At 71.6% G+C, this 21,274-nt stretch overlaps 1 protein-coding gene across 1 annotated transcript; it reads left to right on the top strand.

The window, feature by feature from the left end:
• The first annotated feature begins 2,369 nt into the window (after positions 1 to 2,369).
• ITGA5 (integrin subunit alpha 5) lies at positions 2,370 to 19,871 on the top strand. The gene is given in 34 exon segments (XM_074853767.1): positions 2,370 to 2,613; positions 3,728 to 3,785; positions 3,787 to 3,856; positions 4,527 to 4,639; positions 4,832 to 4,961; positions 5,377 to 5,438; positions 5,728 to 5,773; positions 6,092 to 6,217; positions 7,029 to 7,073; positions 7,179 to 7,222; positions 7,319 to 7,375; positions 7,879 to 7,931; positions 8,056 to 8,152; positions 8,154 to 8,304; positions 8,898 to 9,089; positions 9,549 to 9,594; positions 9,685 to 9,792; positions 10,521 to 10,576; positions 10,680 to 10,717; positions 10,719 to 10,832; positions 10,932 to 11,010; positions 11,013 to 11,068; positions 12,528 to 12,595; positions 12,705 to 12,855; positions 13,371 to 13,463; positions 13,554 to 13,633; positions 14,106 to 14,186; positions 14,275 to 14,380; positions 15,088 to 15,240; positions 15,938 to 16,054; positions 16,382 to 16,495; positions 17,329 to 17,430; positions 18,073 to 18,195; positions 18,787 to 19,871. Coding segments are annotated over 34 exon segments (3,213 nt in total). The 5' UTR covers positions 2,370 to 2,413; the 3' UTR covers positions 18,871 to 19,871.
• Positions 19,872 to 21,274: the final 1,403 nt, after the last annotated feature.

The following is a 21,274-nucleotide window of genomic DNA, read 5'->3' as shown; positions in this document are numbered from 1 at the left end:
CACGGGGCCGGGCGTGCGAGGCCGCGCGAGGGCAGGAAAGGCCCCGGCGCCAGCACATTGTTCACCACCCGCCCGTCACTTCCCCCCCCCCATTCCCCCCCCCTCCCCAGCCACGGAAACGTCCCCATTGTCCCCATGGGGGGCACACGCACCCCCCCGCACCCACACGTGTGTGCAAACCCACACTGGGGAGGGGAGGAGGGGGGGGGGGGGGGCGCAGCACCCATAGCAGGGTGCTTGGGCCGTGCACCCAGACATCCAGGCCTAGTTGGGGGGACAAAGGGAGGGACCCCCCCAGGCCTGGGGCCCCCCCGGAGCCCCCCGAGCCCCCGGCCCAGCTGCGCGGGCGCCATTGCATCAGCGGCGCAGGAATGCGGCCGGCCCCGCGGCCTCGTGCGAGGCCCCCGGCCCCCCGCACACACCCCCCCCCGCCCCTCGCACGCCCGGGCACCCGCCTCGCACACGGGGGCCGGTTTTAGGGGCGGGGGGGGGGGGGGGGGGAGGTTCCCACCCGAATTTTGGGGGTCGTGGAAGGGACACACACACACACCCCCCCCCCGCCTCCCTTTTGCACGAGCACGTGGCGAGCGTGCGTGGCGGGAGAGGCTGAGCATGCACCAGTTGCACACTCGTGCGCTGGGAGATGGGGGATGTTTGCACACTTGGGGGGGGGGGGGGGGCTGAGCGGGCACCGTTTGCACACTCGTGTGCGTGGGCACCGTTCACACACGCGCGTGGAGGCAGCAAAGGTGCCACCGGGCAGCGCGTGGGGGGGCACCGTCGCCCCTCGCACGGGGACCCCGCACTGGGGCAGGGTCCTGGGGTGCTGCTCGGTGTGTGTGTGTCCCCCCCTCACACCGCGTGTCCCCGTGGGGGGGGGTCCCGGCCACCTCCCCCCCCCCCCCCCCGCCGCGTGGGAACGGCTCCAGCTCCGGCTCCGTTTCCGCTGTTTCCTTCCAGGAAGCAGCAGCCGGATCCAGCCCCCCCCCCTCCGCCCCCCCCCCCCCCGTGTCCCCTTCCTCCCCGCCGCTGTCCCCAGCCCCACGACCCCCCAGCCCTGTCCCACTCGTGTCCCCCGTGTCCCATCCCCAATGTCCTCTGCCCCCCCCTCCGTGTCCTCCAGTGTCCCACTGGTGTCCTGTGTACCCCCCCCCCCCCGTCCCCACTTGTACCCCCACGTCCCCTTGTGCCTGTCCCACCCGGGTCCCCCCACGGTGTCCCGTGTCCCTTTGTCCTCTCAGTGTCCCAGTACCCCCAGTGTCCCCCTGTCCCGGTGTCCCAGTACCCCCAGTGTCCCGTGTCCCAGTACCTCCCGTGTCCCAGCATTCCCTGCTGTCCCGCCCCCACCGTGTCCCCTGTGTCCCCCCGTCCCCCCATTGTCCCAGTACCCCCAGTGTCCTCCCCACCGTGTCACCTGGTGTCTCATCCCCTCTGTCCCAGTCCCCACACTGGTGTCCTGTGTCCCCTCACCCCACCCCCCCACCCCCCCCAGTGTGCCAGTTCCCCCCCACCAGTGTCCCAGTCCCCAGTGTCCTGCTGCCACCCGGGCCCCTGTCTCCCCCCAGTCTCTTGGTGTCCCCACAGTGTCCCAGTCCCCCCGGGTGTGTCCCCAGTGTCCCAGTTCCTGCTGTCCCTGTCCTTCCCATTGTCCCAGTCCCCCTCGAATGTCCTGGTCCCCAGTGTCCCTGTTCCCAGTGTCCTGGTCCCCTCGGGTGTCCCAATTCCTGGTGTCCTGGTCCCACCAGTGTCCCCCCAGTGTCCCTGTTCCTGGTGTCCCAGTCCCCCTTGGGCATCCCAGTCCCCGCTGTCCCTGTCCCCAGTGTCCTCAAGTGATCTGGTCCCCAGTATCTGGTGTCCCGGTGTCCCTCGGGTGTCGCCATCCCCGCTGTCTTGGTGCCCTCGGGGTACCCTGGTGTGCCCGGGGTGTCCCCATTCCTGATGTCCGGGTGTCCCGGTGTCCCTCGGGTGTCCCCACCCCCGTTGTCCCAACGTCCTCAGGGTATCCTGGTGCGCCCGGGGTGTCCCTGTCCTTGATGTCCCCGTGTCCCGGGGTGTCCCCATCCCCGGTGTCCCGGTGCCCCAGGGGTGTCCCCCTCCCCGATGTCCCGGTCCCTCGGAGTGTCCCGGTGTCCCAGGGGTGCCCCGGCGTGTCCCCGTCCCTGATGTCCCGGCTGTCCCGGTGCCCCGGAGGTGTCCCCCTCCCCGAAGTCCCTCTCCCCCCCGCCCCCACCCCCCGGGATGTCCCGGCTCCCCCGGCCCTGCCCGGCCCGGTGCCGGTGCCGGTGCCCGGCGGGGCTCTGGCTCCTCCCCGGTGAGTCACGGCGGGGCGGGGCGGGCCGGGCCCCCCCCGGGCACTTTCCGAGGGGACTCGGGAGCGGGAGGCAGCGCCGATCCCGGCCAGCCCCGCTCCGCCATGGCCCCGGCCCCGGCCCCGGCCCCCCCGCGCCGCCCCCGGCCCCGGCCGCTGCTGCCGCCGCTGCTGCTGCCGCTGCTGCTCCCGCCGCTGCCCGTCGCTGCCTTCAACCTGGAGGCGTCGCGGCCCGTCGCCTTCCGCGGGGCCCCCGGGTCCCTCTTCGGCTTCGCGTTGGACTTTTACCTGCCCCAGCCCCGCAGGTACCGGGAACGGCTCCGGGAGCGGCACCGGGAACGGCACCGGGACGGGGCGGGAGCGGCAGCGGCACCGCGACGGGTCCGGACACCCGGAGCGGCCCCGGGAACTGGGAAGGGGACGGGAACCGGGCAGCGGGTACCGGGCGGGGAGCGGGAGCGGCCACCGGGGGCCGGAGGGAGCGGGACGGGGAGCGGGGAGCGGGCGGGCCCGGGACCGGCCCGGCGGGATGGGGAGCGGCCCCGCGAGCGGGGCGGGGGCGGGGAGGGACGGGACCGCGAGCGGGTAACGGGAACGGGGAGGGGGAAACGGGATCGGGGCACCGGGAATGGGAATCGAGACAGGGGAACGGGAACGGGACACCGCGGCGGGAACCGGGAACCGGGAACGGGGCGGTCCCGGGTAGCGGGAACCGGGAACGGGAACCGGGAACCGGGACCGGGGCGGGGGAACGGGAACTGGGAACGGTCCGGCCCCGGGGGTCCCCGGCGGGGCTGAGCCCCGCTCCCGGCTCCGGTGCGTCCCCCCCGGCCCCCATCGGGGGTCCCGGGGCCCCGTAGCCCCCGGCCGGAGCGTTTCCTGTAACCGGAGCCGGGAGCTGCCCCGGGGGGGCGGTGGGGGCTCGGGGGGGACCCAGGCGTCCGGGCACGGCCCTGCCCCCCCCCGCGCGCCCCCCCTCGCCCACGCGTGACCCGCACCCGGGGGGGACCCAGGCAAACTGAGGGGCACCCCCCGTGTGTCTGCGTGTGTGTGTGTGTGTGTCCCAGGACCCGGGGGATGGGGGACCCTGGGTGTCCCCAGGCCCCCCCCATGGTGGGTGGCCCCCCCGCCCGTGGGTGGTTTCGGCGCTTCCTCTCCCACGGAGCCGGAAGGGGTCACCCAGGCCCGGCCCCGTGGGCTGAGTCAGAGGGGCCCGTGGGACCCGGGGGGGGCGAGGGGGGACACACACAACGACAAAGGTGCCCCCCGCCCAGGACACCCCCCCCCCCCCAGGGTTCCTGTGTCCCCTCCATCCGCTGGGTGTCTCGTGGGTGACGGCCACCCTGTCCCCAGGGGGACACTCGGGTATGTCCTGTCCCCCGCCCCGAGCATCCTCCTCACTGTGTGTCCCCCCCCCAGCGTCAGCATCCTGGTGGGTGCCCCCAAGGCCAACACGAGCCAGCCCAATGTCACCCAGGGGGGGGGCCGTCTACCACTGCCCCTGGCCCCCCGGTGACGACTGCACCCCCATCGACTTCGACCACCTCGGTGAGGGGACGGGGACACGGGTGGGGATGGGCCCCCCCCGAGCATGGGGACAGGGTGGGGACATGGGTGAGGGACAGGGACACGGGTGGGGATGGGCCACCCCTGAGCATGGGGACAGGGTGGGGACACAGGTGAGGGACAGGGATTGGGACATGGGTGGGGACAGGCCCCCCCCGAGCATAGGGACAGGGATTGGGACACAGGTGGGGACAGGTCCCCCCCCGAGCATGGGGACAGGGTGGGGACATGGGTGGGGGACAGGGACACAGGTGGGGATGGTGCCCCCCAGGCATGGGGACACGGGTGGGGACAGCCCCCCCCCGAGCATGGGAACAGGGTGGGGACACGGGTGGGGGACAGGGATTGGGACATGGGTGGGGACAGGCCCCCCCCGAGCATGGGACACAGGGACAAGGACAGGGGTGGGGACATGACCCCCCCAGCACCCATAGGACCCAGCAGCCCCCCATGGGCCCCCCCCCAGCCCAGCCCCACGTCATCGTCCCCCACGGCCATGTGTGTCCCCCCCCTCCATGGCCTTGGCACCGCAGCCGGGCTCTTGTCCCGCCTGGTTAATGATAAACCTGGGGGGGGGGAGCAGTGGGTGGGGGGGTCCCATGGGTGCTGTGGCAGCGGGTGCCAGCCTGACCCTTGCTTCCCCCCACCCCAGGACCCCGCACCCACGATTTTGGGGGCAACAGCACAGAGACCCCCGACCCCGTCGAGTTCAAGTCCCTGCAGTGGTTCGGGGCCACCGTGCGGGCGCACAACGGCTCCATCCTGGTACGGGGGGGGGGGCACGGGGGGGGGGGCACCGGGGGGGTGAGCAGGGGGCACAGAGGCAGCAGGGGGCAGGGGTGTGTCTGTGTGTGGACCCCCTGTGCCCCCCCTCACCCCTGTACCCCCCTTGTTGTGTGTGTGTGTCATCATCATGTGTGTCCCCCCCCTTGCCTGCGCGCCCCCCCCCCCCCCCAGGCCTGCGCCCCACTGTACAGCTGGAGCCCCCCCAAGGAGGAGGAGGGGGGGGGGCGGGAGCCGGTGGGCACCTGCTTCCTCTCCATTGGCAACTTCTCCAAGTTCGTGGAGTACGCGCCCTGCCGCTCAGGTGGGACCCCCCCCGCGCCCCCCCCTGCACCCCCAGGCACCCCCCAAGCCTGGCACCCATGGGTGGCTTCAGTGGGCATCCCCCCCCCTGCCTGGTACCCATGGGTGACACCCCCAGAACCCCCTGCCTGGCACCCTTGGGGACCTGGACATTCCCCCCCCCTCATGCCCAACACCCCCAGGGTGACCCCCCCAGACCCCACCTGGCACCCAGGGCCCCCCCCCAGGCATCCCCCCTGCCTGGCACTTCGGGGGTGTCACCCCCCCATTGCCCCCCAACCAGCACCCATGGGACCTTGGGCATCCCCAGCCTGGCACCCAAGGGGGTGACACCCCCATAGCCCTCCCAACCAGCACCCATGGCCCCCCCCCCCAGCCCCCAAAACTGCTGCCCCCCCCCCCCCCTCTCCCCACAGACCTGAATTCTGCAGCCGGGCAGGGCTACTGCCAGGGGGGCTTCAGCGCCGAGTTCACCCAGGTGGGGGCACGGGGGGGGCACGGGGGGTGTAAGGGGACATGGCGGGGGTATGATGGGGGTGGGAGGGCCACGACCCGTAGGCCTGAGGGGGGGGTGAGGGTTGGGGGGCAGGGGTACATGGGGTAATGGGGGCTGGGGGGTATATTGGGGGTTTGGGGGCTCTATTGGGGGTCACAGGGGGGTATATGGGGGTGGGGGGGTATAGAGGGGCCTGGGGGCATATAGGGGCTGGGGGGGGGCCTGGTGGGTGCCCCAGGCTGAGGGGGGGCCCCCCCTGGTCTCTCCGCAGACGGGACGGGTGCTCCTGGGGGGGCCTGGCAGCTACTTCTGGCAAGGTGAGACCCCAGCCCCTGCCTGCCCCCCCCCGTCCCTGCCAGCCCCCCCCCATCCCTGCCAGCCCCTGCCTGCCCCCCCCGTCCCCGCCAGCTCCCCCCTGCCCCCCCCCCATCCCTGCCTGCCCCCCCTGCCCCTGCCAGCCCCTGCCAGCCCCGATTGTCCCTAAACTCCCCTGCCTGTCCCTAGACACCCCTAAACTCCCGCAATTGTCCCCAAACTCCCCTGCCTGCCCCTAAGTGCCGCTGCCTGCCCCTGCCCACCCGGCCGGCACGGCGGGCAGCACCCCGGGGTGCTGAGGGCCCCCCCCACGCCCCCAGGGCAGGTGATGTCGGCGACGCAGGAGCAGATCGCGGCCTCCAACTACCCCGAGTACCTGATCCAGGAGGTGGCCGGGCAGCTCCAGACGCGCCAGGCGGCCCCCACCTACGATGACAGCTACATGGGTCCGCCTGGGGACAGGGGGGGGACGCGGGGGGGACATGGGGACACAGGAGAGAGGGACACGGCGACTGGGGGGACGGGAATGGGGACATGGGGACATGGGGGGGACATGGAGACACAGGGTATGGGGACATGGGGACATGGGGGGACATGGAGACACAGGGTATGGGGACATGGGGACATGGGAGGGACATGGACATGGGGACACAGGGTATGGGGACATGGGGACACGGGAGGGACATGGACACAGGGTATGGGGACATGGGGACACGGGAGGGACATGGACATGGGGACACAGGGTATGGGGACACAGGAGAGGGGGGACATGGGGACATGGGAATAGGGACATGGGGACACAGGGGGGACATGGGGCATGGGGACATGGGGTATGGGGACACAGGAGATGGGACAGGGGCGTGGGGGGTCGTGGGAATGGGAACATGGGGACACAGGAGGGACAGGGGCATGGGGGGACGGGGACATGGGGATGTGGGGCATGGGGGGACAGAGGCATGGGGACATGGGAATGGGAACATAGAGATAGGGACATGGGGACACAGGGGACATGGGGGACAGGCATGGGGACACAGAAGGGACATGGGGGACATGAGGACACAGATGGCGACATGGGAGGATGGGATGTGGGGACATGGGGCACAGGGGACATGAGGACAGAGGGGACATGGGCATGGGGACACAGAGCAGGGCCATGGGGACACGGGGAACAGGGACACTGGGGGCACAAGGGCATTGGGGACACGGGGCTCAGGGGGGTGTTGGTGACACCGCGGGTGACACTTCTCCCCACCCCAGGCTACTCGGTGGCAGTCGGCGAGTTCAGCGGGGACATGACACAAGGTGGGTGCCAGAGGGTGACATTGGAGGGGGGGGGGGTGTCACAGCCCCCCCCCCCCCCCTCCCACCCCAGACACCCCCCTGACAAGGTCACTTTGTCCCCTGCAGACTTTGTGGCTGGTGTCCCCAAGGGCAACCTCACCTACGGCTACGTAAGGACAGGGGACAGGAGGACACGGGGGAGGGGGGGGGCACCTGGGGGGGGACACCCCAGTGTCATCCCCCCCCCATGTCCCCCCTGTCCCCAGGTCACCATCCTCAATGGCACCAACATGAAGTCCCTGTACAACTTCTCAGGGGAGCAGGTGGGGCCGGGGGGGGGGGGGCCCTGAGGGGGAGCACGAGGTGGGGGGGGGCAAGGGGGGTGCCCACCTGGGATGCTGGGTGCCCCCCCCCCATGTCCCTGGGTGTCCCCACGAGAGCTGGAGGGAGGGTGCCCCCCTGGGGCACCCATGTATGGTGGGAGCACCCACATGGGGGGGGGGGGCTTGTGTATGAGGGGAGGGGCACCCGTGCAGGGTGGGGGGCACCCATCCATATTGGGAGCATCCACACAGGATGGGGGGGTGTCTGTCCAGGGTGGGGGGCACCCATGCGGGGGGGGGCACTTGTGCATGGCGGGGGGGGGGGCGCCTGGGTAGAGTGGGGGGCACCCATGCAGGGCAGGAGCACCCATGCAGGGTGGGGGGCACCCACACGTATTAGGAGCATCCACCCAGGGTGGGGGGGGGCCCTGTGCATATTGGGGGGGTCCTCAGACAGGGTGGGGGCGCCCCCCCCCCCATCACCCCACTCCCCCCCCCCTCAGATGGCAGCGTATTTCGGCTACGCTGTGGCAGCCACGGACGTGAACAACGACGGGTGAGTGTGTGTGTCCCCCCCCCGCACCCACCCACCCACATGGGTGCTATGCCAGGCACCCATGGGTGCCCCCCCCCCCGCCTCCCGATGGAGGTGGGGGGGCGCTGACAGCCGCTGCCCACAGACTGGCCGATCTGCTGGTGGGGGCCCCCCTCTTCATGGCGCGGACAGGGGAGGGGCGGGTGCAGGAGGTGGGCAGGGTGTACCTGTACCTGCAGCTGCCCGGGGGGGCCCTGCCCGCCCCCCCCCCTGGCCCCCACCCCCCCCATCATGGCCCCCACCCCCGCCATGGCCCTCACCGGGCCCCAGGAGTTCGGGCGTTTCGGCAGCGCCATCGCCCCCCTGGGTGACCTTGACCTGGACGGCTTCAATGGTGGGTGCCCGGAGGGGGGGGCACGGGGTGAAGGGGGGGCACAGGGTGTGTCCAGGGTGAGGGGGAGGGCACGGGGGGGTTCTCCAGGCTATAGGGTGGCACAGGGAGACTCAGGGGGGTGCCCAGGGCAGGGGAGGGGGGCACAGGGAGTGCAGGGGGTACCCAGGGTGAGGGGGGGGGCTCAGGGGGTTCCCAGGCTATAGGGTGGCACTGGGGGGGGGGTGCAGGGGGTCCCCAGGGTGGGGGGTGGGCACAGGGGGGTGCCCAGGGCATGTGGGGGGACTCAGGGGGTGCCCAGGGTGAGGGGGGGCACAGGGGGGTCCCCAGGCTCTAGGGTGGCACCGGGGGGGGGTGCAGGGGGTCCTCAGATTGGGGGGGGGCGCACAGGGGGGGTGCCCAGTCTACAGGAGGGTGTGAGGGGTTCAAGGGGGTTGCACAGGGTGGGGGGTGCAAGGGGTACGGGGGGGGGTCATTGTGCAAGGGGGTGGCATGGGGGGTGCAGGGGGGTGCCTGGGCTATAGGGTGGCCCAGGGGGTGCCCGGGGTGGGTGGGCATGGCCCCCCCGTGCCCCCCCCCTGAGTGTCGTGGCACAGACGTGGCGGTGGGGGCCCCCCTGGGCGCCGAGGGCCGGCAGGGGCTGGTGTACATCTACAGCGGGGGGGGGGCCGGGCTGCACCCCCAGCCCGCCCAGGTGCTGCGGGGACACTGGGCGCCCGGGCGACACCCCGACTTCTTCGGAGCCGCCCTGCGCGGGGCCACCGATCTGGATGGCAACGGCTACCCGGGTAAGGGACCCGCCACCCCCCCCCCGGGGACACCCGGCCACCCGCTCCCAGCCCAGGGGTGGCCCACGGCTGGGGACACCCGGCCTGGCCGTGCCACCCCTTCCAGGGACACCCAGATCCACCCGTGACACCCTATGGGTGCTCCATGGTTGGGGACACCCAGCCTGGCCATGCCACCCTTTTCAGGGACACCCAGATCCAGCTGTGACACCCTGTGGGTGCTCAGTGGTTGGGGACACTCACCCTGGCTGTGCCACCCCTTCCAGGGACACCCAGATCCACCCGTGACACCCCGTGGGTGCCCCATGGCTGAGGACACCCAGCCTGGCCGTGCCACCCCATGGAGGGGCCACCCAGCCCCTGTGCCCCCCCCATGGGTGCCTCCCCACCACCACTGCCACCCCTCCCGGCCGTGTCACCCCACCTTCGGGTGACACCACTGTCCCCTTCTCCCCGCAGACCTCCTGGTGGGCGCCTTCGGGGTGGACACAGCCGTGGTGTACAGGTGGGTGCTGCTGGCAGATTGGGGCGGGGGGGGGCGTGGGGGGGGTGTCCCCGGGGTGTCCCCGGGGTGTCCCTGACACCCTGTCCCCAGGGGCCGCCCCATCGTCCACGCCAGCGCCGCGCTCAGCGTCTTCCCCACCATGTTCAACCCCGAGGAGCGCGGCTGCGTCCTCGAGGGCACCGGCCTCCACGTCCCTTGGTGGGTGACACCACGGGGGGGGGGGTGACAGGCACCCTGGGGGGGTCAGGGGGTCTCTAGGGGGGGCTACAGAGGGGTTGGGGACAACTGCGGTGTCCCCAGGTTCTCAGGTGGCCCAGGGGATAGAGCAAGGGTGATGGGGCTTGGGGACAGCAGGGACATGGGTCTGGGGGGGGGGCACCAGGGGGGTTCTTGGGGACATGGGGACACTTGGGGGGACATGGGGGTAAGTGGGGGCGCAGTAGGTTTGGGGACACGGGTGTGGAGGGCGCTGGGGGGGGCAGCAAGGGGTGACGGGGGGGTTGGGGACGGCAGGGACATGGGGGGGGGGGGTCTGGGTCTGGAGGGTGCACCAGGGGGGTTCCTGGGGACATGGGGACACTTGGGGGGACATGGGGTAAGTGGGGGCACAGTGGGTTTGGGGACACGGGGGTGGAGGTGGCCTGAGGGCAGCAAGGAGTGACGAGGAGGGGGGGCTTGGGGGCACCAAAGCGGGGCACCCAATGCCTGGGGGTGCTGGGGGGTCCATGGGGGGGGGGTGGAACCCTGAGGAGTTGGGGGGGGGGGCACGGTGGGGGGGACATCCAGAGGTGCTGGGGACAATTAGGGATGGAGGACACCGGGGGGGCACAGGAGGATGGCGGGGGGGGGGATCCTGGATGCTGGTGCACCCATGGGGCAAGCAGGGGGGTCCCATGGGTGCCCCCCCCCCCCCCCCCCCCCCCCAGCATCAACGTCAGCTTCTGCCTCAACGCCTCCGGGCGGCACCTGCCCGGCACCATCGGTGAGTGGGGAGGGGGGGGGGGCGCCACATTTTCTGGGGGGGACACCAGCACCCCGGGGACCCTGACACTGGGGGTGTGTTTGTGTGTCCCCCCCCCCCCCAGGCTTCGCGGTGGAGCTGAGCGTGGATGGGGCGAAGGCGGGGGGGGGGCCGGCGGGCGCTGTTCCTGCCGGGGGGGCAGCCCACCCGCACCCTCACCCTGCCCGTCCCCAACGGCGCCGGCACCCGCTGCCGCACCTTGGCCGCCTTCCTGCGGGTACGCCGGGACCATGGGGGGGGTGGGGGGCACCCGAGGGACCCCCCCCACACACACCCCCTGCTCATCCCCGTGTCACCCCCCCCCACCCCCTGGCAGAATGAGTCGGAGTTTCGGGACAAGCTGTCACCCATCGCCGTGGCCTTGAGCTTCGCCTTGGACGCCCGCGCCCCCCCCGACACCACGGGCTGCACCCGGTGCTGGCTGCCCACACCCGCACCCGGCTGGAGGCCAAGGTACCCCCGATGGCACCCAGTGTCACCCCATGGCACCCCGTGTCACCCTATGGCTCCCCATGGCACCCAGTGTCACCTCATGGTAACCAGTGGCACTCCATGGCACCCAATGGCACCCTATGGCACCCAGTGTCACCCCATGGCACTCCGTGTCACCCAATGGCACCCTATGGCACCCAGTGTCACCCCATGGCACTCCGTGTCACCCTATGGCACCCTATGGCACCCAGTGTCACCCCATGGCACCCCGTGTCACCCTATGGCACCCCATGGCACCCAGTGTCACCCCATGGCACCCATGGCACCCCATGGCACCCAATGGCACCCTGTCCCTCCCCATGGCACCCCGTGTCACCCCATGGCACCCCGTGTCACCTCATGGTAACCAGTGGCACCCCATGGCACCCCATGGCACCCAATGGCACCCTGTCCCTCCCCATGGCACCAGTGTCACCCTATGGTACCCAGTGTCACCTCATGGTAACCAGTGGCACCCCATGGCACCCAATGGCACCCTGTCCCTCCCCATGGCACCCCGTGTCACCCCATGGCACCCAGTGTCACCCCATGGCACCCTATGGCACCCTGTCCCACCCTCTGGCACCTGGTGTCACCCAGTGTCACCCTACGACACCTTCATCACTCCACGGCACCCAGTGTCACCCCATGGCACCCAGTGTCACCCCTTGCCGCCCCATGGCACCCAGTGGCACCCTGTGCCACCTGCATCAGCCGTTGTCCCCCAACCCCTATTGTCACCCACTGTCCCCTGCATCACTCAATGACCCTGTGCCCCCAGCGCCCCCGTGTCCCCTTGATCCCCAACTGCTCCTGGGTGCCCCTTTGTCCCCATGTCCCCCGTGTCCCTCATGTCCCCCACTGTCCCTGGGTGCCCCTTTGTCCCCATGTCCCCCGTGTCCCTCATGTCCCCCACTGTCCCTGGGTGCCCCTTTGTCCCCATGTCCCCCATGTCCCTCATGTCCCCCACTGTCCCTGGGTGCCCCTTTGTCCCCATGTCCCCCGTGTCCCTCATGTCCCCCACTGTCCCTGGGTGCCCCTTTGTCCCCATGTCCCCCACTGTCCCTCATGTCCCCCACTGTCCCTGGGTGCCCCTTTGTCCCCATGTCCCCCGTGTCCCTCATGTCCCCCACTGTCCCTGGGTGCCCCTTTGTCCCCATGTCCCCCGTGTCCCTCATGTCCCCCACTGTCCCTGGGTGCCCCTTTGTCCCCATGTCCCCCACTGTCCCTCATGTCCCCCACTGTCCCTGGGTGCCCCTTTGTCCCCATGTCCCCCATCACTCTCACGTCCCCACCTCCCCCGTGTCCCCCACTGTCCCCATGTCCCCCACTGTCCCTGGGTGCCCCTTTGTCCCCATGTCCCCCATCCCCCTCGTGTCCCCCATCCCCCTCGTGTCCCCCACTGTCCCCATCACCCTGTGTCCCCATGTCCCCCCCCCAGGCTCACATCCAGCTGGACTGCGGTGAGGACAACGTCTGCGTCCCCGACCTGCAGCTGGAGGCGGCCGTGTAAGGGGGGGCCAGGGGGGCCGGGAGGGGCCCTGGGGGGCCCTGGAGGCCCTGGGGGGGTGGGGGGGGGGCTGTGGCACAGGGTGGCCGTGACACCGGGTCCCCGCAGGGACCGTCGCGCCGTCTACCTGGGGGACCGTAACAGCCTGAACTTGACCTTCAACGCCCGCAACCAGGGCGAGGGGGGGGCCTACGAGGCTGAGCTGCACGTGCGCCCCCCCCCCCACGCCCAGTACACCGGGGTGCTGCGCCCACACGGGGTGCGTTGGGGCGGGGGGGTCGCTGGGCAGGGGCTGGGACGGGGCGGGGGGAGTATGTGGGGGGGGTCGGGGGGTGCTCTTGGGCATGGGGTGGGGGGGTCGGGGCGGTGCCTGGGGGTGCTCTTGGGTGGGGGGTGGGTGCGTGGGGGGGTCGGGGGGTGCGTGGGGGTGCTCTTGGGTGGGGGTGGGTGCGTGGGGGGGTCGGGGGGTGCGTGGGGGTGCTCTTGAGCGTGGGGTAGGTGCGTGGGGGGGTCGGGGGGTGCCCCCTGGGACAGGGTGGGTGCGTGGGGGGGTGCCCCCTGCAATGGTGTGGGAGCGTGGGGGGGGCAGGGGGTGCCCCCTGGGATGGGGGGGGTGTGGGGGGGGAGTCGGGGGGTGCCTGGGGTTCTTGAGCATGGGGTAGGTGCGTGGGGGGGTCGGGGGGTGCCCCCTGGGACAGGGTGGGTGTGTGGGGGGTCGGGGGGTGCCTCATGGGCCCCCCTGGGTGCCCTCACCTCTGACACGCCCCCCCCCAGAATTTCTCAGCGCTGAGCTGTGAGCTCGAGGGGGGCAACAGCTCGAGCCCCCTCATCTGCGACCTGGGGAACCCCATGAAGGCCGGTGCCAGCGTGAGTGGGGGGGCCCGGGGGGGCTGGGGGGGGGGGCAGGGGGTGTGGGGGGCCCGGTGTGACCCCCCCCTTTCCCCCCTCTGCCCCCAGATCTGGGGGGGGCTGCGCTTCACTGTCCCCCACCTCAGCGACAGCAGCAAGAGCATCCGCTTCGAGCTGCAGATCCGCAGGTGGGGGGGGGGGGCGGGGGGGGGCCTGGATGGGGCATCCCAGGGTGGGGGGGGGCTGGGGTGGGGGGGTCCCACCGTGGAGTGTGGTTCTGGAATGGGGGGGGGTGTCCCAGCTAAGGGATCATTGTGGGGGGGTCCTGGTTGGGGGTGTCAGGGGGGATTCTGCTTGGGGGGGGCTGGAGTGGAGGGACCTGGGGGGGGGGGGCTCTGGGTGGGGGGGTCCCACCTTGAGCACCTTGGGGTGGGGGGGGTCCAGCCATCTGGGAACCTTGGGGGGGGGTCCAAAAGGTGTGGGGGGGTCCCCTTTAGGCTTGGAGAGCAGGTCACAGGCTTGGGGGGGGGTTCCAGCCCACCCCCATCTGGGTCCGTTGGGTTGGGGAGGGGGGTGTCCCTTGGCCCCCCCGGCGCCAGCAGGCGGTTTTGGGGGGGGGGGGGGGGGGGGCCGTGCCGTGACCCCCCCGTGTGCCGGCAGCAAGAACGCCAACAACTCGCAGAGCGAAGTGGTGACGGTGCCGCTGGAGGTGCGGGCGGCCACTCGCCTCTCGGCCTTCGGGTGAGTGTCACCGCGCCGGGGGGGCCCAGGGGGGGTCACTGAGCCCTGCCTGACCCCCCCCCGTGTCTGTGGATCCCCCCCCCCCCAGGGTGTCCCGGCCCGATGTTGTCATTGTCCCCGAGGGGGGCTGGACGCCCGAGCGGCCGCCCCAGCGCCTGCAGGACCTGGGGCCACCCGTGGAGCACGTCTATGAGGTGGGGGGCACCGAGCCACTGTCCCCCCACCCTGGGGGTCCCCGTGTCCCCAACTCCGGGGGTGTCCATGACCCCAAAACCGGGGACCCCATGTCTGGGGGTGGCCATGTCCCCAACTCCACAGGCCCTGTGTCCCTGTGGGTCCCCATGTCCCCAAAACCAGGGTGCCCCTGTCCCTGTGGGTCCCCATGTCCCTGTGTCCCCAGGGGTCCCCATGTCCCCAACCCCGGGGGCCCCCCTGTCCCTGACCCCACAGGTCCCCATGTCCCCAAAACCAGGGGTGCCCCTGTCCCCATGGGTCCCCATGTCCCTGTGTCCCCAGGGGTTCCCGTGTCCCCAACCCCAGGGGTCCCCCTGTCCTTGACCCCACAGGTCCCCATGTCCCCAAAACCAGGGGTGCCCCTGTCCCCATGGGTCCCCATGTCCCCAACCCCGGAGGTCCCCATGTCCCCAAAACCTGGGTCCCCATGTCCCTGTGTCCCCAGGGGTCCCTGTGTCCCCAACCCCGGGGGTCCCCCTGTCCCTGACCCCACAGGTCCCCATGTCCCCAAAACCGGGGGAGCCCCTGTCCCCAACTCTCAGGGTCCCCATGTCCCTCACCCCTGTCCCCGTGCCACGGGGTCCCCTGTGGGTGCCATGTCCCCATGCCGTGGGTGTCCCCCCACGCTGCCGTGTGTGTGTGTGTGTCCCCGCCTTGGTGCCACCAGGTGGTGAACGAGGGTCCCAGTGCCATCAGCCACGGCACCCTGGAGCTGAGCTGTCCCCTGAGCTACCGGGGCCACCCCCTCCTCTATGTCACCGGCCACTCGGGACCCCGCAACTGCTCCGCCAGCCACCCCCTGGACAGCCTGCGCCTGGCGGTGCGCCCGCGGGGACGGGGACACGGGGGGGCACTGGGGACATGGGGTGGCACTGGGAGATGGAGAACTGGGGACACTGGAGGGTGCTGGGGACACTGGGTGACACTGGGTGATGGGGAACTGGGGGGCACTGGGGACACTGGAGGGTGCTGGGGACACTGGGTGGCACTGGGTGATGGAGAACTGGGGGGCACTGGGGACACTGGAGGGTGCTGGGGACACTGGGTGGCACTGGGTGATGGAGAACTGGGGGGCACTGGGGACACTGGAGGGTGCTGGGGACACTGGGTGGCACTGGGTGATGGAGAACTGGGGGGCACTGGGGACATTGGGTGGCACTGGGAGATGGGGCGCTGGGGGACACTGGGATGTGCCAGGGCCATTGGGTGGCACTGGGGACACCAGGTGGCACTGGGAGATGGAGCCCTGGGGGGTACTGGGGGGCACTGGGAGGTGATGGGCAGACTGAGGGCACTGAGGGCCACCGAGGCAGGTGGCACTGGGTGACATGAGGGGCACTGGGCGGGGGGACGGGACTGGGAGGGCTGGGGGACACCGGGAGGGGACACGGGTGGCACTGGGCAGTGGTGGGGAAGGAGGACACCAGTGGCAGTGGGAGGTTGGGGGTGGCACTGGGCGCTGGGGGGGGGGTGACAGGGGGACAGGACTGTCCCCAAAGCTGCCCCCCGCCCCGCAGGAACAGGAGCAGAGCCCGGAGCCACACGTCCTGCAGCGCCGGGACACGGGGGACACGGTCACGAGGGACACGCGGGACACGCGGGGCAGCGGCCCCCCCACGCCCCCCCACACCCTGGTCAGTGCCCCCGTGTCCCCCCTCTGCCCACATGTCCCTGTCATGTGTCCCCCCCCTCCCCATGGCACCCCCAGGCTGGCGCATGCCCCCCGTGGGTGCTGTCCCCACGCTGTGTGGGTGTCCCCAAGGTGGGGGACACAGCGGGGGGGGGGCGGGGCACGGCCCTGCAGTGGGTGACACCTGGGTGCCAGGGGGACACGGGGAGCGGGGGGGGGGGTTGTCCCTGCTGTGGATGATGTAAGGTGGGGAAGGGGGGGGGGGGGTGACCCCGCTGTGGGTGACACCTGGGGGTGTCCCCGCGGTGGGTGACACGCGGGGGGGTCGCAGGGGTGTCCCGAGGCCGAGTGCTTCCGGCTGAGCTGCCCCATGGGGGGGCTGGAGAAGCAGCAGCGGGTGAGCCTGCGCCTGACCTTCCGCCTCTGGGCCCCCTCCCTGCGGCAGGTGAGACCCCCCCAGGACCCCCAGTGTCCCCACGCCCCCACCCCAGCACCCCAACAAGCCCCTGGGGCCCCTCAGCGTCCCGACCGTCTTGCTGGGACCCCCTTGTGCGCCGGACCCACAGGGCACCCCTGGTCACCCAAGGGGGTGCCCTCGTCACCCACGAAGTGGGGGGGGGGGTCAGGGTGCTGGGTGCAGACCCACAGTCCCCTGGGGGTGTTCGTGTGTGTCAGTGGGTGCCTGTTGGCTCATGTGGGTGTTGGTGGGTGGCTGTGGGGTGCCCTGGGGGGTGTCCATGGGTGCCCCGTGGGTGTTGGTGGGTGCCCACAGGTGTCTGGGTGGGTGTTGGTGGGTGCCTTGTGGGTACCAGTGGGTGTCCTGGGGTACCCCGTGGGTGCCCTGCGGGTGCCCGTGAGTGCTTGTGGGTGTTCTGTGGGTGGTGGGTGTTGGTGGGTGCCCAATGGGTGTCCGGGGGTGTTGGTGGGTGCCCTGTGGGTGTCCCGCAGGTGTTGGTGGGTGCTCGTGGGTGTCCCGCAGGTGTTGGTGGGTGCTCGTGGGTGTCCTTGGGTACCCTGTGGGTGCCCTTTGGGTGTCCGTGGGTGCCTGTGGGTGTTCTGCGGGTGGTGGGTGTCCATGGGTGCCCCACGGGTGCCCCGTGGGTGTTGGTGGGTGCCCTGTGGGTGTCCCGCAGGTGTTGGTGGCTGCTTGTGGGTATCAGTGGGTGTCCTTGGGTACCCCGTGGGTGCCCTGCGGGTGTCCGTGGGTGCCTGTGGGTGTCCGTGGGTGCCCTGTGGGTGTCCGGGGGTGCCCACGGGTGCTGACGGTGGGTGCTGCAGCGGGAGGTGCGGGCGCAGGCGCTGCGCTGTGAGGCCGAGTACCGGGTGCTGCGGCTGCCGTACCGCGTCCGGCCCCAACACTACCCCAGCCAGCGCCTGCAGGTGACCGGGGGGGACACAGGGGTCACCCCGGGTGGCGGGGGGGGGGGGGGGGGCGGGGCTGCTGTGGGCGTGGGGTGACACGGTGGGTGGCACTGGGCATGATGCCGTGGGTGGCAGGAGGTGACGGGGCTGTAGCGGGTGCGGGGTGACCCCACGGGTGACACTGTGGGTGGTGACAGGGCTGCAGTGGGCATGGGGTGACCCCACAGGTGACACCGTGGGTGGCAGGAGGTGACAGGGCTGCCATGGGCATGGGGTGACCCTATAGGTGACCCCACGGGTGACACTGTGGGTGGCAGGAGGTGACAGGGCTGCCATGGGCATGGGGTGACCCTATAGGTGACCCCACGGGTGACACTGTGGGTGGCAGGAGGTGACAGGGCTGCAGTGGGTGAGGGGTGATGCTGTGGGTGACCCCGTGGGTGATGCTGTGGGTGGCAGGAGGTGACAGGGCTGTAGCGGGTGCAGGGTGACCCCGCAGGTGACACCGTGGGTGGCAGGTGGTGACAGGGCTGCAGTGGGTGCAGGGTGACACTGTGGGTGACCCCACGGGTGACCCCCTGGGTGGCAGGTGGTGACGGGGCTGCAGTGGGTGCAGGGTGACGCCGTGGGTGACCCCGCGGGTGACACCCTGGGTGGCAGGTGGTGACGGGGCTGCAGTGGGCGCGCGCCGAGGGCAGCCCGGGGGTGCCGGTGTGGGTGGTGGTGCTGGCGGTGCTGCTGGGGCTGCTGCTGCTCGCCCTGCTCTGCTACGGCCTCTACAAGGTGGGTCTGGGGGGGCTGGGGGGGGCGGGGGGGGTTGGTATGGAGGGTCTGGGGCCGGGGGGGGGGCATTTTGGGGCCCACAGTGGGGATGGGGGGGCACAAGGGACATGTGGGGGACATGGGAGGGCACAAGGGACATGGGGGTGGGTCTTGGGGATAAGGGCGCCATTGGGGGGGGCACAGGGGGCCGGGGGGAGCGCAGGGGACATGGGGGGGGCACAGGGAAATGGGGGGGCACAGGGCCATGGGCACCATTGAGGGGGCACAAGGGGCTGGGGGGGGCACAGGGGACATGGGAGGGCACAAGGGACATGGGGGGGCACAGGGAAATGGGGGGCACAGGGCCATGGGCACCACTGGGGGGGCACAAGGGGTCGGGGGGGGCACAGGGGACACGGGGGGGGGTCACAGGGAAATGGGGGTACAGGGCCATGGGCACCACTGGGGGGGCACAAGGGGTCAGGGGGGGGCACAGGGGACATGGGCACTATGGGGGGGACACAGGGGACATGTGGGACACAGGGACACGGGCACCACAGGGGTCTCAGGGCACACGGGGGGGGCACCCTGACCCCCCCCTGCCCCCCCCAGCTGGGCTTCTTCAAGCGCTCGGGGCCCTACGGCACCGCCATGGAGAAGGCGCAGCTGAAGCCCCAGGCGGCCTCGGAGGCCTGACGGGGCCCCGCACCACCGGCCGGCGTCACCCGCACCGCCACCGGGCACCGCGGCGCCGGGTCCCCCCGTACCGGCCACCACCGACACGCTGGACACCGTCCTACCGGGCAACAACAGTCCCGGTACCACCGGCACGGGCACCACCGCCGACTTGGGTACCGCTGGAACGGGTGTCACCACCGGGATGGGCGTCACCGTCGGGACGGGCACCGCCGCGCCGGGTCCCCCCGTACCGGCCACCACCGACACGCTGGACACCGTCCTACCGGGCAACAACAATCCCGGTACCGCCGGAACGGGTGTCACCACCGGCCGGGGAACCGCCGGGCTGGGCGTCACCACCAGCCAACGGAACCGCCGGGACGGGCGTCACCGGCACGTGGGGTGATGCGGCGCCGGGCACCGCCACGCTGGACACCCACCGTGCCACGCGGCCACAACCCCGGGCACAACCGCCGCGCCGGGAACAGGCGCCGTGAGTTGGCACAACCTGCACGCTGGGCACAACCGCCGCACCGGGCCACCGCCGCCGGGCCGGTGACATCGCTGCTGGGACCGGCACCGCTACCCCAGTGACAGCCAGGACACCGCGGAGTGGGGGGGGGGGGGGTGGCCAACACCCCGCCGTGCCTACACCGTGTCACCGCGCCTGGCACAAAGGACCTACAGACACACACGCCGCAGTGGCACCTGAGCGCGGTGTCACACCCCCCCCGTTATGGTGTCACCCAGTCGCGGTGTCACCCGGCGCGGTGTCACCCAGGCACAGTGTCACCCAGTCGCGGTGTCACCCAGCGCGGCTGACGCGCGCTGCACTGCCCGTGCCCCCCGCCGCGGGCACCTCACTTTGCACTGACCCCGCGCCCAAAGGGGGGTTTTTTCGAGGGGGGGGGGGGTGTGGGGGTGGGACAGGACGACTCCAAACCCCCCCCACCCCTCCCTGTCCCTGGGGTGTCCCCGGGGTGTCCCCGTCCCCAGGGCGCGGGGGGGTGATTGCACTAGCGCGGGGGGGGGGTGGGGGGGGGGGGGCGCTGGGGGCACAGGCGGGCGCTGGGGGGGGGGCGGCTTCGGTTTGTATTTAATTTGGGGGGGGCGGCCTCAGGGCCCCCCAATAAATGTGTCTGACCCAGAGCTGCGGCACAAGGGGGCACGGGGGGGCACACGTGTGTGCCAGGTTGGGTATGGGGGGGCACACGTGTGTGTTGGGCTGCGTATGGGGGGGCACACGTGTACTGGGGGGCACACGCGTGTGCCAGGTTGGATATGGGGGGACACATGTGTACTGGGGGGGCACACGCGTGTTTTGGGCTGGGTATGGGGGTGCACACATGTACTGGGGGGCACACATGTGTGCCAGGTCGGGTATGGGGGGGGCACATGTGTACTGGGGGGGCACACGTGTGTGCCAGGCTGGGTATGGGGGGCACATGTGTACTGGGGGGGCACACGTGTGTGCCAGGTCAGGCATGGGGGGGCACACGTGTGTGCCAGGCTGGGTATGGGGGGCACATGTGTACTGGGGGGGCACACGCATGTGCCAGGCTGGGTATGGGGGGCACATGTGTACTGGGGGGGCACACGCATGTGCCAGGCTGGGTATGGGGGGGGCACATGTGTACTGGGGGGGGCGCACACGCGTGTGCCAGGCTGGGTATGGGGGCACATGTGTACTGGGGCGGGCACACGCGTGTGCCAGGCTGGGTATGGGGGGCACATGTGTACTGGGGGGCACACGCGTGTGCCAGGCCGGGCACGGCTGAGTGCACACGCGTGTGCGGGGGTGTCGGGTGACGCCATTACCGCCCTCATTAGCAGCCGGGACGCGTCGGGCATCAATAATTCATCCCCCCCCCGGCCCCCCCCTCCCTCCCCAGCCCCGGCCCCGCAGCGCTGCGGGGTGGGGGGGCCCCCAGCGTCACCCAGCACCCACAGACACCCCCCCCCCAGCCCCGCCATCACGTGACGCAGCAGCTGGCGGGGGAGGGGCGCATGCGCGAGGTGGGAATTTTAGGGTGGGGGGGCACCCACGGGGGTGTTGTGCCCTGGGTGGGGGGGGTGGGGGGAGCACCCACGGGGGACGAGCCGCACCCGGACGCCTGAGCTCACACACACACACACACACACACACACACACACACTCACACACTCACACACTCACACCCCCCCCCCGGGGTGTTGCGTGGGAGGGGGGTGGGGCGGGGTGGGGGCCCGTTGCCGTGGGAACCGCCCCCCCCCCCCCCCCGCACACGCGTGTCCCGACATGTGCGTGTCCGCGCCCTCCCCTGCGCCTGCGCCGGACGCCCCCGCCGCGAGGCCGCCGCCGTGGGGACGCGCGTGGCGCGGGGGGGGGGACACGTGAGTGACCGCGGACACGGGTGGCGGGGGGGGGACACACGGGACATGT

The sequence above is a fragment of the Strix uralensis genome, chromosome 33 (assembly GCF_047716275.1).
Source record: "Strix uralensis isolate ZFMK-TIS-50842 chromosome 33, bStrUra1, whole genome shotgun sequence".
Lineage (NCBI taxonomy): Eukaryota > Metazoa > Chordata > Aves > Strigiformes > Strigidae > Strix > Strix uralensis.
Note: the sequence above shows the minus strand (reverse complement) of the source record. Positions and strands in the feature narration are given on the sequence as shown.